Source organism: Ptychodera flava, chromosome 12 (genome assembly GCF_041260155.1).
Source record: "Ptychodera flava strain L36383 chromosome 12, AS_Pfla_20210202, whole genome shotgun sequence".
NCBI lineage: Eukaryota > Metazoa > Hemichordata > Enteropneusta > Ptychoderidae > Ptychodera > Ptychodera flava.
Genome location: NC_091939.1, coordinates 15,240,546 through 15,259,238, shown reverse-complemented (window position 1 = coordinate 15,259,238; position 18,693 = coordinate 15,240,546). Strand labels below are relative to the sequence as shown.

At 37.2% G+C, this 18,693-nt stretch overlaps 2 protein-coding genes across 3 annotated transcripts in view; one reads left to right on the top strand and one right to left on the bottom strand.

Annotated features, from left to right (window-relative positions):
• The first annotated feature begins 938 nt into the window (after positions 1-938).
• Positions 939-14,727, top strand: LOC139145125 (2'-5'-oligoadenylate synthase 2-like). 2 transcript variants are annotated; one of them, XM_070716082.1, is made up of 7 exons: positions 939-1,251; positions 6,100-6,201; positions 7,043-7,141; positions 8,033-8,056; positions 10,900-11,054; positions 12,025-12,285; positions 12,597-12,775. In XM_070716082.1, the coding sequence occupies exons 1-6, from the start codon at positions 1,230-1,232 to the stop codon at positions 12,151-12,153; spliced, it is 531 nt and encodes a 176-aa protein (XP_070572183.1). In that variant the 5' UTR covers positions 939-1,229; the 3' UTR covers positions 12,154-12,285; positions 12,597-12,775. The 2 variants fall into 2 exon arrangements, 1 of the variants encoding a protein (XP_070572183.1); XR_011554897.1 differs by lacking the exons at positions 939-1,251; positions 6,100-6,201; positions 7,043-7,141; positions 8,033-8,056 and adding exons at positions 9,464-9,581; positions 13,793-14,727 and having other exon boundaries at positions 12,597-12,977.
• The window catches only part of LOC139145123 (uncharacterized), a 48,505-nt gene continuing 44,471 nt past the window's right edge, over positions 14,660-18,693 (bottom strand). Inside the window, exon 17 of the mRNA XM_070716079.1 lies at positions 14,660-15,389. Coding sequence (XP_070572180.1) covers positions 15,058-15,389 — 332 coding nt within the window. The 3' untranslated portion in view covers positions 14,660-15,057. The remainder of the gene's footprint in view (positions 15,390-18,693) is intronic.

Here is an 18,693-nt window from a genome sequence, read left to right as displayed (position 1 = left end):
GCATTTGCTACACACAAACGATTATTCGTTGCAGTTTTATTCAGTATTTGCTATCGAGAAACTTTCAAAGTTCAACCCTTTTGTGTGTTTTTGTGTTGGGATTTGTTGGATAGATGGCATTCTACGTAGTGTATTGTTGAATGTTAAAAATGTGTTGCTGTTGTTTTTTGAGGCTGTTTTTTGAGAAAAAAGAATTGAAAATGCCTTTTTAAAAGCAAAATAATACAAAATGACTTGATATGTTGTTTTATCATTATTGACGTGTTTCTTCTTGTTCACCCATTCTTGCATTCATCATTGCAATAAAATGCTGAGAAAAAATGAACCTGATGTGGCCTGCATCTGTTTACCTTGATCTTAAAAGGCAAATATAACTTTCTGTCTTGACAACCATACCATAGTTTCAATGTTTTACCTAGTGTACCTGCTTGGTTTGTACGCAGGAAACAAGTAGAAAACAGGCTCTATAATTTTATAATTTTCAAGTGATCAGAATACAAAAGTCCTGAAAAGATAAGATAATCACAACTTCCAGTATAAGGGATACAGTCACTCTAAATGTATAAATTAAAATTTAAAATGTGCCTGGAGGATGTACTAAAAATACAGAAAGTTGCTTCCTGTCGGTAAAATCTAAAAAAAAATTCAAGATTTTAAAGACTTTTGCAGATTTTTTTTTACGCATTTGTCTTCTTATTTATTTATTTTTTATTTTGCAAACTAGTTTGAAGATTTTTTTCCCCAAACTTTTTGCTCCGAAATTTTTTTCCTCTTTTTGACCACCCCCTCCCAAGATCTAATGGTCCGTCCCTAAGGGGGGGGGGTCACGTTAGTGAGGAGTCAAAGGCCGATGAGACCTCTTCGAATAGACAGCGAACTGCAATGTACGTCCACATGAAATATAGTCATGTCACCTGCTCCTGCGCGTAGGCGTTGGGCGCTTTGGAACTCGCCTTTACTGTTTTCCTGCAACAATGCAAAATTATTTTCTAGTTGCCATGACGATCGATCGCCTTTTTAATAATACTACGGTGTATTTTCATTTTGTGTAGGTCGCTGCATAAATATTAATGTATACCATTCTTTCGTTTCTATTTCTGACTCACTGTGGGTTTGGGATTTCCCCGAAACTGTGACGTCATGTCTACAATTCACTGAACGCCTTAATTAGTAAAACGCAAAAAATACTGAAATACTATAACACAGGTAACAGGCTTCAAGAAGGAAGGATGTTGTTCGTTGAAGAAGAAGGTAAGACAGTAATGTGACCATTGGAAAAATACAATTTTGCGTATTGTATTTCATTGACATGCGTTTGTATTGCACTCGATCAGATGTGGAGTGACGCAGTATTATCCATTGTGTCTGTTGTGTATGCGTACTGTTCACCGGTTGCACTGTCGCCTGTGGTTTTGTAGGTACACAGCGAATGGCCCCGTGTAGCATGGAGCAGGTCCGTCTGACGCCTAAAATACACAACTGGCTACGACTCTTACACCATACATGTAATTTATGGGCACAACTAGCACAGACTCCTGCTACGCATGCATGGGCCTTTGCGGTGTACACCGTATAGGCATTTCTGTTCTTGAGAGCGTACACTTTACGGCTGTTGTGAGGTTTAGTCAAAATCGAGGCGAGTTCCAAAGCATTAACTGACAGTGCCTTACTCTCTCTCTGTATCCATGTAGGTTTTTTTTGTAATTGACAATGGTATTTGAGATGTTCCAAAAACAGAGCATAAAATATATTAGTGAAGGCCTCACCCGTGGATTCCACAATCGGAGGCGCTATGAGCACTCTCTTTGGGACAGCACATAGCTCAGAATCTAGCGGCCGTGCTCTTGCTTTATATCTTCGTGTAAATGGCAGCTTTTGCGGTACCTAGGATGTACTATTTTCCAGTTATAATGATATTTTCATAGCAGAGTGACAACACAAGGACAAAACACTGCGGTGTACAGTATTTTGCTAAATAAAAAATTAGGTCACTGAACAATTGACATCGTCGTTTTCCAGATAATGCATGACGTCATTAGTTGGATATTCATGAATGCAAAAAAGGAAACTACTCTTTATGAATTAAGAAATTATGATGAGACTGTATTTCGTAAAATAAGTGTGATCTCAGACGTCAGTATATTTCGTAAAATAAGCCTAATCCCAGTAGTTTTCTAGGGACAGAACTGAACCGTGATAGGCTGTCTATAAATATGCCACTTTGCACACATAATTGTGCTTCGAAAGAGACACTTGTTTGGTTGTGTGACACTTGCCCTCAACAGTCATACAGCCTGTCCATAATCCTTTCAGGTCAAAGGCTGTTAGCTAGTTGTCATATGTTTTTAGACGGTAGCTGGACCTGCAGTGAGTCTGTGGGTCTATAATAAACTGAATGAATACATTACAGCCAAATCAGAAATATGATTCTCTGTTAGACAAAGATTGCATTTCTCAGACACATTTGAGTAACTTCTTGAATCCGATAGGATTGACCATAATATCTTGAATGGTTTGTCCTTAGATTTCAAGTGCCTAAGGCTGCGTTCACAAATAACGATTAGGGGGGGGGGGGGCTGGAGGAATTTCGATTGAAATCTTATTTTTTTCAGATCCCCCCCCTAAGTACCCCAAAAAATTTTCAAATGCCCCCCCTCTATATGGTCAAAATTTTTCAAGTCCCCCCCCTAACTATCACAGGCCCGCATATTTGTAAAGGATGTGAGCGCAGAAAAAATAAACATGTATAGCGCCGTTCCGCTCACAGGTGTTCAACACAACCTGTTTTAGCACTTTCTATAGTCATATTCCCAAGGCAAGTTCTTTAAATGCATCAGTGAATTTTTTAGATTTATTGGTCTAAAAGCCAACATGAGTTAATCCAACTCTGGCCAGGTCAATTGCTCCTGCTGAAGAGCACACAAAATGACAATCATGAGAGAGTAGGAAAATTGTGAATTTTGGCTAATTGCCATATTGCACAGTGACCTACCAAAAATTTGTTTCAAAACTACAAGACATATATGGATTAGATGCTACTCAAAATTGACAACACTGGAAGGTAAAATGTTTCATCAAATAAATTTTTTATTCTCTGAAATTTTGGGTGTAATAATTTTAAATTTGTTTAAAAAATAAATAATTCCATTTGGTCACATATTTTTTCTTTTAGTCTTTACTGTTCAAAGTTTTACATCAGATTCTGTAACATTTTATAACAAGAATGTGAAAATTTAGAAAATCAAGCATGGTGACCCCATCTTTTTTCTTTAATACCCGTATTTGATTATTCTCATATGCCAGAATTCAAATATTTCTATGTGTTCTTCCATGTGTGCTCTCTGGCCTGATCTTGTGTACAAGTATGTTTCACTGTCATGAGCATCATTTGACCCAAACTCTTCTGCATGTACATCAGAGTCAGAGCTATCTCTTGCACTGATCAGGTATGCAGTGACAGTGACCCTGCAGGAGGAGAGCATTAATGATAGTGACACTACCCGTAGGCAGTAGCTGTATTAACTTTGATAATTTTGGCAATATTTTTGTTCAGTTTTACAACTGCATTCTTGTTCTACTCCCTACAGCATGTTGAATTGTCTAGTATTCAGCTAATGCTATCACAGCCTATATATGTGTACCATGCATTAAAACACTGACAACTGACTGTCAGCCTGGACTCCAATTACATTATCACCAAATACGTATTTATATTTATATATACAGGCTTTGTTGACAAACTAAATATTGTGTGTTTGCGCATGCTGTAGGGAGATAGCAGGAAACTATATTTGTTCCATTGCATAGAAATATTGCAGAAATCATTAACAGTTGCAGCTTCTGCCCAGGTTAGGAGGCTAAAATTTGTTTTTTACGGCAAACCACACATTTAGATTTTTTCGAGATATAAGTCATGAAATGTGACAAAATGGTTCTAAATTTTGTTAAATTATTAATATGATGACATTAAAAATGGTATTCATTTTTCATTGAATTATCTACAAAAACTTGGAATAGGAAAATGTAAAACACAAAAGGGAACCAAAAATTTTCAAGTCCCCCCCCTACAGGTAGAGCAAAATTTTCAAGTCCCCCCCCTCTACTACCCCAAAAATTTTCGAATCCCCCCCCTGAATTCCTCCAGCCCCCCCCCCCTAATCGTTTTTTGTGAACGCAGCCTAACATACCGTGATAATTCTGTGCTGTAAAGCATATGCTTTGCTTTGGAAAGATTGGACATGATTTGCGTAGCGTGTTTTGAATGTGTTTCCGGGCCTATGTAATGTTTCGCCTCACTGGGATAGCTTGTAACAGTAGCTTTATAGATTATGCAAAATTAGACTGGCAAGCTCCCTTGATTGGGCATTGCCTCGATACGGCATCTGCATTCATCAGTGGGTTTGTTATTATTGCGCTCCGTAACTCGTTTGTTGTGTGATATCATAATACTGTCCTTGTTCTGCATGCATGAAAGCTTGCAAGCAAGTGATTATTTTAAAGTTAATCAACGCATTATTGATATTGACTGTGACACTTAGGGAGAGGGTCACTGTTTTTATATGGATGAAACTTTTGAGGGTTTTCATCCTGAGTGTTATCATCCTAAACCTTGACAAAGTAAACAACGAACACCCTTGCTGGTGCGTTCGTTATAGACTTAAGTTGTCAAAGTTAATCCTGTGATGTTATGATTACAATGTTATTAGTGCAGAATATGGTGAAGGACAATATTGTCGTAACAGAAAGTAACCCACCCTTGCTTGCTTTGGCGCATTTAGACACAGACAAATAGTATACACTGTCTATATTTGTCTGTGATTTAGACAATCAGACGCATCATAGTGATAAAACTTGGCATAAGATTGTCAAAGGACAAATACATGACACAGTGAAGGAGAAAAAGACATCTTTACAAACCAGTGCTGAGATAAAGACCAAGGCACTAAAGGTTGGTAGAATAAAACTTTATTGACAATATATCATAGTCAAACGTATTAAAATAAAATAAACAATAGCAACAAGAAAACTGTGCTCAGACCAAGACATCTCTACCCAGCCCCCACCCCTTTGCGACGGATATTTACATTGTAATCATTGTCAGCAATGTACTGGTAAGCTTGCCGATCGTCTGCTTGGGATCGAAGAGCAAGTTTCCAGGGCTCAGCTAGATTGCAAGCTTGTGGTTTTTGAAAGCCATGACACCCCTAGAGGAAGAATTATCCTTTATCGTCACGTTTTCTTGTGGATGGTTTTTACAAAATACAGTGGCGGTACATCTTTATGTACTGTGAAATCCACTTTGTATACTTTACTTGCTCTATATGCGTCGGGAAAGCGCATGGCAATGATAGACAAGTCTAAGTGACCGATTCCTATAATCTGATCGATAAATATGGCATATGACGTATCAAAATGTGAACTTGTTTGGATGTGTGAATGACAGCACTCATGCTGTTTGGCATACCTCCTGGATAATGAGCCATTTTAGACGTCGAAAAGACAGTTGGCCTGATCCAGGGAAATAAAACACAGATCGAGTGAATGGTTTTGCAATCTGCGGAAGACGTACATAACATCAGACTGCAAATAATTGAGGTGCGGTGGTACCTTGTTCTGCTTTGGGAACCAAGACACGCCATAATTATTAAGAATTTTTACTAATATTGTAATTTTTGCCTGGCTCTGAATACCCCATGTTGATTTTTCTCGATATACCAGGGAGGAGGATGTCTGCTTAATACAATGATATTCTTTGAAAGTGCACGTGCCCAAACGCAAGGATAAAAACTAATTCTCTCCGACAGATAGTTGTTGCACTGTGATATCATATGTGTGTACGTACAAAAGACTGTAAAACATTCATAACGCGGAAGTCGCTTATTGTCACAGCCCTTCAAACCTATATTTCAAAAGTCTCTTGAATAATGTATTAACATCTTTATGATATCAATTTTAAGCTGTCGCCATACTTCATATTTAACTTCGCCTTTTCAAAGCGATGTGCATATTCAGAAGTAGATCAACGTCATTAACATTTTGCGGGAATAATTTGCATCAACTGATGATATCACTGTTCTTTGTTTTATCTCCTGAGTGCAGGTACCACCGCCTGCTCCGTACCTGGTTGTGGGAAGCGGCTGAAGACACACTTTGGGTTACTTCATCATCGATTTTCCAAACACCCTGAACGTTACAGTGATGGTATGTTTTTCTTTATGTATTTATTCAAGCACAGTTTCATCTATAAGACAACATTTTTCCGGTGATCTGACTGACCCTATTTTTACCCCAATTCTATATTTTGCATTGAAAAGCGGTCTCGCGAGATAGAAACAAATATGAAATCACATTCGATTTCAATGAATCTACAATCCAAAATGACTTTGTAATTCATGACAAATGTGATCACATATAAAAAAAAACCCCTAAAAGCTAACAAAATTAGAGGGACTTACTTTAAAAAATGCATGAGGATCAATGCGCTTTCCCAATGACCCCTGGTTCAGAATGTGAAGAAGCAGCGCCAACCCTGGATGTGAAATCAAACCTTGTACTTGTGGAAAGAGCTCAGGTGTGATATCTTTAGAAGATATGGTAAAAAGACAAGATAAGACTATTGATGCTTTCTAAAGTTTACAATGACTTTCGTATTGATCGGCATTTTTCAAAAACGAAAACGAAACGATGAATATTTTCTAAGAACAGTGGCAGAGAATCGATCCGTCATATGACTGAGCAATAGACTGACCATAACTGAATTAATAGCAGACTGCCTGTCTGTGTGAATATGTGAATGAATAAGTGAATGAATAAGTGAACGAATGAATGAGATAAAAATAAATTTTAAAAGGGTTTCTTTAAGCAAGTCAAATGAATTTGCTCACACGTCAGTGCTCACGGAAAACCCTCCAGCTTGAAAACAATACGTTGCTTCTTGTTTGCTAAGGAAATGACACTTATGAGTTCATTGCTGGTATTTAATTTTGATAAAGCTAAATACTGAAAATACAAATTTTAAATATGAATATTCTGTTTTATGTAGAGGGTTACAGCTGTGGTGTATGTGGAAAGTACTATCTCCGTATGGTCTCTGGAAAGCAACATGAACGAGACAAAAACCACGATGCTCCTAAGCGAAGAGGTAACTTTTGCGAACACATTAATCTACTTAATTATACTATTAAGAAAGTTGTTTTGAATTTAGACCTCGTATATCAGTTACTTTTGAAGACCTGGTAAATTTGAAAATATGATGAAGTCTCCCTTGTGTACGGTGGTTGATCATTCGCGAGAATAATCTCCCAAATGAAATATACGAGGGCGGTATTGGTCATTGTATAAAATGACTGACAGACTGTCTGTTGCTATTTTTCTGAACTGGGTAGACAGGCGGTCACTCCAAGTTTCACCCCAACGTCGAACGATACCAAATCGCTACCTGCTGCTACCGCTATATTGCTGAATTGCAAAAGCTTACTAAAGGATTTTTTCGATACATTTTAAACAAAACTTAGAATGGTGGTATGAGTAATAGGGTGACACCCCAATGATTTTATTCATTTCCCTTTAAAGCAAGTGAACAGGTAGGAATTTCTACATGTTTATAATGAGACCATACAACCAGTATACCAGCAAAGTTTGCAAAATGCTATTATCCTAAAATCACTTACCAGATATATTATACGAACAATCATTACTGAAGAAATCCGATACAACATTTTGTATATCTGAGGACCTCCCTTTCGATACCAAGCAATAACGATTTAGACAGGTAATTTTTTCAGCGCATGAAGCAAAGACACCACAGTTAACTCTTATTTGTTCAGTTAGTCTCTAAATGAGCAAACCTCCATTAATCATATGATCTTCCCCTTCATTCGACGAAGCATAGCAAATGCTTGCTTATCACTTCTTTCAAGTTAGGATAAGGACTCAAAAGAAGGATTCTAATATACATAAAACGTAGATGAGGACATCCAATATTATTGGGAGATTCACGTGTTCATATGCCTATTCTTTCTTCTATACATAGGTCGAAGGAAAACCAAACGCAAAAGTAAGTTGATTTTTGCGCTTTTGAGTGCTCCTTCATCTTAAAGTTCAAATCGGTGTCATTCTTTCCCTCATTGAACCGCTTCTTTGTCTCTGCAAACTTGTGATATTTTTTCAGTGTTTTGGTGCCACTCATCAATCAGTTTCTTGATCTACTCACTACAGCATGTGCAATACCCTGTATCCGGCTTGTCAACACTGTCTCTTTATCTATTAGGCGCATTGTTGTTGTGAACAGTTGAATTTCTATCGGGACCTGAATTGTTAACAATAACACGGTATCTCAGACATCTACTCGCTGTCTTGACAACTAAATCCTGGATATTGTAACATGCCTTTCTGAAAAAAATCCTATGAAAAGAGTCGATTTACAGTTACAGAGCTTCTAACATGCCGACGTTTGAATTGCAAACAGAGGGAAAAAGGCATTTTTCTCAATATCATCGCAGTACGGTGATAATATCTCTATCATTCCATTATTACGCTCTTTTTTAATGACATATAATTATTGCCTTTATAATCCACTCTCTTTTTTTTCTGTACATTAGGTCAGACACCAAAATACGGCCCAAGTAAGTTGACTTTGTATCATGGGGATGTTACTTAAAGCCGAATCAGCGTTATCTTTTAATTTTGCATTTTTGTTCATTATTTGCTTTGAAATCAAAGTAACTCGTGTGAAATGCTTTCTACAGTGTAAACACAGAACGCTTGAAACATTGGCGACGAAGCACATCTTAAATTTTAACGACTACTATAACGGCACCTACCGATGACAATCGCCAATGAAATAGTGGCATTTTCAAAGACAATATTGCTTATTAAATAACGGGAATCAAAACATCTCTCCGAAGATTGGATGGTATATTTTCGGTAAGCAACATGCAGAAAGATACAGATAACGGGGCTTTAGTGTAATATGCACTTTTCGGGAGGTAAACAAAGAAAGCATGCCCTCAGCTATAATTTCAGGAATTTGTGCTATGCGAGGACATAACCTGGACTTTGCACTGTTTATCACTATTATGGAAAGACGGACACTTGCTGCACATTGAAGGAGACGAATGGAATTTGAAATATTTTGAAATGATTTCTTTCAGTACCAGTAGCTCCCATCAGTTCTGTACAAATATTGCATAACGTGATCTGTATGACTGAAAGACCTTCATATCTTTTTTATGGTTAAGTGTATGGAATGGCGTAGTAATATATTACAGTGTCCCTATATTAAATATAAAAAATTGGTCCTATTTCTATCGAACATCTGACATAATCAGACTTCATCAAATGGACAGAAGCCCTGTGACAGACAATTGATTGTATAGCTTGACTAAATGCTAAATAACATATTCAACACCATACAGGAGATACACCTTGTCCAGAATGCGAACAGTTATTCCGGGGGCAACGAGGAGTGGAAGATCATTTCAGAGACATGCATCAGGATAAAGTCTACGGTGATTTTGCTCTGTCTAAAATGACGACAAGTTCTTCCTCTGTGTCTGTCACCACAGAAATAGATGGTAACGGTAAGACAGAACGTTCACTTTTTATATACAGCACTGTCAATGAGAACATGAATGATAATCGAGTGACGGTGTGCTTACCAATGCGTGTATCATTGTATCTGTGGAACTAGTGTGTCTAGAGAACGACCCTCATATCGTATTTTCCTTCGCTGAACGAAGAAAAATATTAGGGAATAATATCTAATTATAGTTAATTCTTTCTCATTTGCGTGCCGGCGATTGTGGCTGGCTGCTGTTATTCCTGCCCTAGATGCAAAGTTTACAATTCTTCATACGATATGCCCAACATCTTTGTTGAACTAACTCTGGTCTTCTAAGGCAGCATACTTGTCCTGTAGCAATCCAATCTGTGCCAATTGGACCAAAATAATTGTCGCAAAGAGCCTTTCCACCCTTATAGTTTTTTTGCAGAGTAGCAAGTGACTTTATGTTAGTTTCTACATTTATTGAACACTTTGTCAGGATATTAAACTTCAATGCTCTTAAAGTTTCTGAGTGTTTTGATCACTTCGAGCTGGTGGTGCAACATTTTGAAGCGAGTCCTTTATAGTAAAAATAATTTCTTAATGTCCCGAGCCTTGTGCTGCGACCACGTAACTCAGATGACAGTGCCGAAGGCCGGGAACTAACTTTGGTGCGAATTTAGCTGGCCGCGATTGCATTTTTGTGGCCCGGGTTTGCTAAGTTTATCCTTTTCTTACTGATCTCTTTCAATATGTCCAATTAGGCGTGTAAAGTCTAGGAACAATTACATTAATTTCACAACTACGAAATTTTAATGTTGTTTTTACAACCATTTTTTCTGCATTTCAGCAAAATTGAAATTCCTTTCATCTCTGCAATACTTGTACGAATCACATTTTACACAGCAGTGTACGGCGTGTCCAATACATTATATATGTGCATATCAAAGGAACTAAAAAGGACACTCTGTCTGTTCTACATATCATAATTCACCGTATCTCCACACTTAAATAGTGAAACAAACACTCTGATCTGAGTTGGCTTCGGTGTCGCCACCAAAATAAACATTTTCTATCAATTTCAATACCACCTAAGACAATAGTATAATGGCACGTCCAAAACATGTGAATGAGAGAAAAGATATAAGGAAAATCGATGTCTGCAGATTGCAACGAGATGCATGGCATATAAGTAACAGATATTATTCCTTGCTACTTGAATTAATATATATATAAATATATATATGTAAATATTTATATAAATATATATATATATATATATATATATATATATATATATATATTATATATATATAATTATATATATATATATATATGCGCCGTTCCTGTTCCAGATTTTCTTCAGTTACCACCTAGTGACTTAGACGACTTCATTGCTGACAACCTTCAACCGACTGATGAATCAAATAGTAGAGCACATGACAAAGTGGAAAAATTGGTGAATTTCCATCACCACAACGTTGGCTACAGTGTCAAAGAAATTGTCGTGGTATGCCGCTGTTATCATTTTATTCCTTCTTTTAAAGCAGAGTCCTGGTGTGAATAGAGATTATGTGATTGCAACAATCATTTTGGTTGGACCATTTGATATTCTTTGGGTCTCTCGAAAATTTGGGGACAAAATATACAAGGAGGTTGCCTTTGAAAAAAAAATCTGGCTAATCATGACACAAACAAAAACGATTTGAAGCAGACATAAAGTAAAAACTTAATATGCATCGACAATTTCTTTCAATGCATCAATTTTCATTTCATGCCCGCCCTGCGGGCACCCCAATTCATAACATCTGTTGTAACAAAGGCGCCCTTTGTTTGGGTGCCTAATTTTCATACTTGTAGTGTCGTGACCTAAGTCTCCAGGGCGTTTTTGATTTTCAATTTTACTTCATGGTATAACTTAACACATGCTTCTAAAGTGGGGACTTTTACACAACTGAGATTGAAGAGTATAAACGTTTTCTTTTCGCAAAAAATGTTCATGTGATAGGATAACTACAAACTGTAAAGCCGCTGTCTTGCAATCTTACGTACTGTAGCTGTTCCGATCAGACCGAACTAATATTTTCAATGATCTCAAATAATAGTCCATAACGTAAAGTCGTTGTTTCGATCAGACAAAACTGATTTTTTCAATGCTCTGAAATAACAGTTTATGTACCAACTAAATAAAATATTGATGGCTAAGTCAACCCAATGGAATAATAGACCCTATTTTTCCAGGGCCAAAGCTCGAATTGAATAAAATTGCAGAAATTTTGATTTTCGCCGATGGTCTTCAGCTCCACATGTCTATAGCAAAATAAAACATTTAAACAGAGCTGATGTTTCAATGAGGGGCTAACTCACTAATGCAGAAACCAGAATTGAGACCTGTCTCTGTATTATTTCTATTTTAAGAAGTCTACCTTGTTCGTATGTTTACTGTAAGATGCATTGTCTACTCACCTTTCCTTCGACAGTCTGGTTCCTTCGGCAAAGGAACTCAAGTCAAAGGCCGCGCAGACTTGGACTGCGTACTGATACTTAATGATTTCAAGAAATTGAAGCAGCGGGGAAGGATATATTCAAGAATCTCGAAAAGGTGTTGAGTAAAAGCACCTTCGCAACCATCACAAACATGAAGAAGACTCGTTTTGCTCTGAAGTTTAACATCGAAGTAAATGGCAAGAAGATGGGAGTCGACTTACTGCCTACATTTGATACAGCAAGTCGAGACCAAGGTAAGTGGTTGTCAGCCATGACTTTGATCCCTGTGTACAGTTTTCATGTGCGGCTTTACACTTATAAATTAATCGACACAAAGTCTTAACGTACTGTGAATAATGACAAACTATTAAGAAAAAAATAGTAGTCACAACAAAGAGGTGGTACTTACTCCCGTTTGGTTGTAAATAATTAACAATAATTGTTTCATAAATAGACGAACGGCTTTTCAGCTTGACGTATTTATAGCATCCGTGGCTAGATTTCGTATAATTTAAGCAGCAGGCTCATTAAATTCCTTGGCAACGTGTTTCATTCGTAAAACTAGGAAGAAAAAGGTCGCTTTACCAGGAAATCTTACAGTGTACTCCGGACGAACGAGAATTCTACTCTGCTGCACTTTGCCACCTTCAAATTAAATTCATCAAAACAAAACCACCGAAACTGAAGAATTTGATAAGACTGGTAAAATACTGGAATAAAACCATTGTTAAGCCTCAAGCTAAGCCTACCTTGAGATATCCGAGTTCATACCCACTGGAGTTAATTTCCATCTACGTATGTGAAAAAATTGGTAAGGAAAGTTTGATATGGCGCCTGCATTTAAGGATGTAATGCAGCAATTGGTTGACTACAAGAAAATCATTGCTGTATGGTATGAGAACTATGATAAGCAGATGGCAGACAAGGGAATGGAAGAAATGAAAAAGTAAGTAGAAGTATTGCTTGTCGAATGATTTGTCATTCGATATGTCACAGGTGCAGCCAACGGAGCTATTCATCGAAAAAGCTATTCCAGGAGCAAATTTGAGGGCAGGGGAAATTTTAATTTTGCTAGGGCAGGGGACATGTTTTTAGGTGGTAGGGGAGCAAATTTTAGTTTTTTTTGTAGGGCAGGGCGGATATCGGTTGATTTTCCTGGGGACAGGGCTTGGCGAAAAACTTTTTGAGGGGAATTGTTTCCAGGGCAGGGGAAATTGGCAAGTTGTTTTTCGCTACAGGGCGAGGGAGCTTCAAAAATTCACAGTGGGGAGGAGAAACAGGCAAAAATAAGTGGGGAGTGGGTAAAAATGAAGTTTGAGTGTGGGAGGGTAAGTCGAAAAATTTTCTGTGGGAGGGCAAATTATGAACAGCTAATTAATTACCCTCTTGACTTAAAATTAGTCAGTTCACATTATTTGTCATGCACAATATATCTTATCATAGAAAGGACTTTTTTACTGTAAAAGTGCATTGTTCGTTGGCTGCACCTGATGTCATTCCTATATTTTTGTCATTAATGTAGCATATTAACTGTTCTGGTCTTTCACGAATATCATTTTGTCACATAGGTTACACGAGACGAAAAAATTATACGATTCTTTACATCTCATGTAAGCACGTTAACCAAGAGGGAGTGTACACAACGCGAAACCGAGGGTAACACTTACTCATAAATTTAAAAGGGAATTCCATTGCTTTGTATATTGAGAGTCCCAACACTGTCCTCATAAACTCAAAATGTACATTTCTCTTTTTACACAGACCCATCCTGCTGGATCCAGCTAACCCAACCAATAACGTGCTATTAGCAAGTGATGGAGAAGCCCTGGAGCACGTGGCACAAATCGCCAAGGAAACATTAATGAAACCGCTTCTTCGTAATGTCAGTCTCCCCTTTAAGTTTCTCTGGAGCTAGAGATTCAAAACATTGTTGGCAAAAGTGAAATAAAATTCACACAAATAACACCAGCTCTTAAAATTCCCAAAGTTCAAAATAGCCACATACAGAGTCTTGAAGTATTAAGATGATTTATAGATAATTAAACGATTATCAAATAGGTACAACCACACTCTTTCCTTTCGTTGTCTTTGAGTTTACAAAATGTGTCACCATTCTCGAGATTAATTAGTAAATTCTCGTTTCAAATGTAGTAAGCACAGGTAGTGCTTTAGAAAGTACTTTTCAAATAGTTATCGCATTTATATCACTTTTATTAATCTCCATTTAAATGAAATTCGAGCTAGATTAGCTAGAGGCACTCTTGTTAGAAAAAAGTACGTTTCCCGCAATATATTCCAATAATGTTAATATACCAGTTATTTACTTGTTTCGAAACACTGAATAATATGGTTAAGGAGTGTAGCAAGATGAAATAATAACGTAAAGTGAAAAAAAATTGATAATCAATTAAATCAATGTTTATAGTTCGTTATGTCAATGTAAATTACAGTGAATGAGGTCTACAATCTGGGCAATTATTTTCTAATCAGATTTACATTTAAAAGATCTCACTATTATCTTTTTTGACCTTTTATCCTACAGCTTTTCATTCTCATGCTAAATGAGAATGTGTTACAGTGTGAATTTAGTGTCATCATATAGCTAAATATTGCAGTAAGCGATTCTTTAATCCTTACTACTAAGCTATTAATTGATAATTTTCTTATTTTGTTCGAATAAAAGCTTGTGTGAACTTTAAACAAAACAGTTTTGGATGGGTCTTTGCATTGTAATGCATAAAATGCATTTTCACATTCCTGCGATATGCATTCTTGTATTCTTATTATTTTTTTCCGCATACTTCAATCCCCGGTATAAATGTAAATCAAGCGTGGACACAAGCAAAACCGGATAGCTCTCCTGCCATATATTTCAGTATCAGTTGGAAGCTGTCCAGTAGTAGAGTTATATCGTTAGTTATGTCACCAACTAACTGCATGAATCTAGCTGTGCTGTCAAACGACACGATTTTGTAGCTTAGCATATCTCTTTCTGTGACATACTAACAGAGTAACCAAAGTTCTCTTCAACAAACCCGGAACTCTTGTCTGTTTTTTGACATTTCTGTCCAGGGCGTGGTCGAGTTCTTTCCAGAATTTTTCTTCATCGTCGCGTGCACCACTCTCTGGCCACTGGATGTATGTGATAAATTTGACGATGCGCTTGATGACTTGGAAATGTTTGCATGTTCAATGTCCGCTTCCACGATTGGAATGAGTTTCTGTCTTCTGTTGATCCAGTTGTCAAGGGCGATTCTGGCTTCATGCATGCACATGCCACTCTCCAGGAAATTCGGAGAAATCACTAAAATGGCGGTACGGCTGACATCAAAGGAGTCTTCAATGTTATCGAGAATAGCTATTCAATGTGACAGAGAAAACAATAAGAATAGTGCAAAGTCTGACAATCTTTAGAAGAAAAAAGTTACATGGATAAATTCCCTGAATTATAGGTTTATACACTGCCAGAAAAATGTCTCTTTCTTCTAATTTTTTGTAATGTTTTCTCTAGATGAGGTCAAAGGTTACACAAAACAAAAAACGCATTTACCTACCTCAACACCAAAACATGCTTATTGATGCAATTGTGCAAATCTCAAAGAATCTACATCCTACATACCTCTCCCAGCTACAAAATCTCGATGATGCAACAAAGTCTATAGTTCCGAGATTTCTCGAGATGCTGCATAATATCTTCGGCAAAGTCTTCATCACTGCTACTGAACAGTACAAAAGCGTCATATTCCAGGTATCACATGTGTGATTTCACTCATTTTTATTTAATAGAGAAAAGGTAACTTTCAAATGTTGTCAGACGGTTTCTACATGTATGATTGAGTGAATGTATTTTGTGCACTCAGTACACTTACACAATAATAAAATGATTGTTCGGAGGATACGCGATGTTATATTGTTGGAGATAGAGACTCTATGAATCTTCGTATCTTTGGACAGAGAAGACGAATTCAAAAACTTATTGCTGGCCTTGTGTGGTAGCCAGCGAACAGAACACTAGCCTAGGAAGTTTGAGCGGCTAAGCGCCAATGATTGGCGGGCTATGACGTATACTAAGTCACATGTCGGGTGACGTAGACCCATGTAGGCCCATGGGCTACATTGCAGCTATTCAGTGGTATGACTTGTAAACCAAACAAAAAAAAATTATAGTTTCTTTTCCTGAAATCGTCACGGCTTTTTTGAAACTTATCATTTAAAAACATTAATGTCAAGAGAAATAACCTTCATGCATTGATGTTTTTCAGTACATTTATTTCATATTCCAAGGTAATGGTTTGATAAATTTGTGCATTCCACACATTATTTGACCTATCTAATTTTTTTTTCAAAAAATAGTATTTTTCAAATCATTTATCCTTTAACTTTTCTTTTTCTTAAGGATTATGTGGTAATTTACAGTACATACCACCTATAACTTACTTAGATTTTGTTTATGTATTGAGTGATTATGATATTTGGTATCCTGTTGTCTTCATCGTTGGACACCTGTGTTAAATTCTGCCTGAAAATATTCTTTATGACTTGTTGAAGAGAATTTTGCAATATTATAATTTAACCAAAATAAAAATTTAAAACATGGTCATCAAGAAAATTGGTCATTCTAGGACGATGGTCAACCATAGTTTATCATTGATAACGATGGTCAGAAATATAATCAGTCATCAAATAACATGGTTGACCATGGTTGCCGACAATCATGAACAGATCAGCGATGATAGACCGTGGTCAACTGTGATAGACCAAGGTATTTGACTGCTTACTGTGGTCTCATATCATAGCCGACCATGATAGTTCATTGTCAAACATCAAAACTATCAAATACCCTGTTGATCATGGTACATCACGGTTGACATTTCACCGGGTTCAAGGACATTTAGTGAGCATTCATATGTGGTAAGAGAGACAATTTCTGACAGAACGATCCATCGAGCCCCGACCACGTGTGGGCGAGTGACGTAGCTACGAGTGAAAGGACAGACCGGAAGCTTTGGCGTGAACGGGTACTCACCGCCCTGTATGGAACTTCTGTGTACCTTTGGTGCTACGGCACGCTACCGGACCGGATGTCAGGAACAGTAACGATCAGGTTTAGTAGATATACACGCTTGTAGGATAACAAGGATCCTATCCTCGTCCTTCGAACCGTGTAAACTTTGCCTACAAATCCGAACTTTCGGCGGAATCAAAATCGTACTTTAATAATCTCACACACACGAGTGTGAAGACCTCAAAGTGGTCCCCATCCTAAATGTCCGGTAAGATAGGGGGTTAAACTCAAGTCTGACGACATCTACCGCATAATGGACGCTTTTGTTGTCACACGGACGTTTCCGATGTAATATCAGCTGCTATTTTAGTATTTAATACTTAGAGTTGGGAAAAAATGTACAAAATAAGGGCTGAGCAGAGAATTAACAATGGGGAGGGCTAGTGTCTATATCAATCATGACTTATCTATAAAATGACTCATTTGAAGTCATATCGATATTTGGAAGTCATTCTAATCGCTGCTCGTAAATACATAAACGGATATGAAATACAATTTGCAGCATTGCTGTGGCATATCAATTGCACTTGTTGGTCAAAAATTCATCGCCACAAGCCAGCCCATAGACATTTTGGTAGTTACTCCGACCGGTACTATAACACTGGTCAGTTCACGACCCTTGTCTACTTCTGCTAGCTACCTCAATAATATAAACATGTATTTTCAACCGTTTTCCCGTGAGCCGACGTCCTCGAATTCTGCAACGTTTGCCCTCTCGCGTAATTGAATACTTTGGGTCTGTCAAAAGTTAACAACCGAGCAGAAACAGTCGACGGCTCTTAAAACGAGCTGAAATTATAGATGTTTCCATATTCAACATAATTAACGGAAGTAGGAGATGAGTCATAGATAGTCAGAGATAAAGTAGGTACATGTTCATTTATTCAAAGACTAAGCTATTTCATTATTTTGCGAGGTAAATAAAAAAACCGATTGGTGTCGCAGTAAACTACAGAAAAGGTCTATGGACAGATTAACAGCGGTTCTGAAGCGATATCCCTTGACACGAATGCAATCTATAGGCCTCAGCATTATGCTACGAATGCACAGATGTAAAATACACCAGAATAGGGCTCGAGGCCAATATTTTAGGGGATATTTTTCTTATTTTTTTTACAAAGATATCCAATACCTACCATAGAAAGTGACGCGATTGAAGTAATACATTACCTAAAAGAAGTTGAATACAGCAGGCGGAGCGTAAAATTATCCGAATTTTCACGGGACACCTTTGAAGTCAAGAGGACGCTTTTGAAGTCAAACTGATTTCTTTATTCTTTACTAAAAGTTTGAAAAAACAGGAAGTGTACTCTTGTCTTATTTATACCTGATACTGAACAGGTCGCATATTCAATTCTAAAATCAAAACATTCTTTCTTTAACATAAACGATATTGAATACAGCACAGAGAGCGTAAAATCATCACAAGTCTTTGGGGACCACCTTGAAGTCAAAAGGACACTTTTGGAACCAAACTGATTTTCCTTATGCAATATTAAAAGTTGGACAAAAAAGGAAGTGTACTATAGTTTTATTAATACCTGATACTTCACAGGTCGCATGTTACATTTTTCAAGTCAACACATTCTGTCTTTAA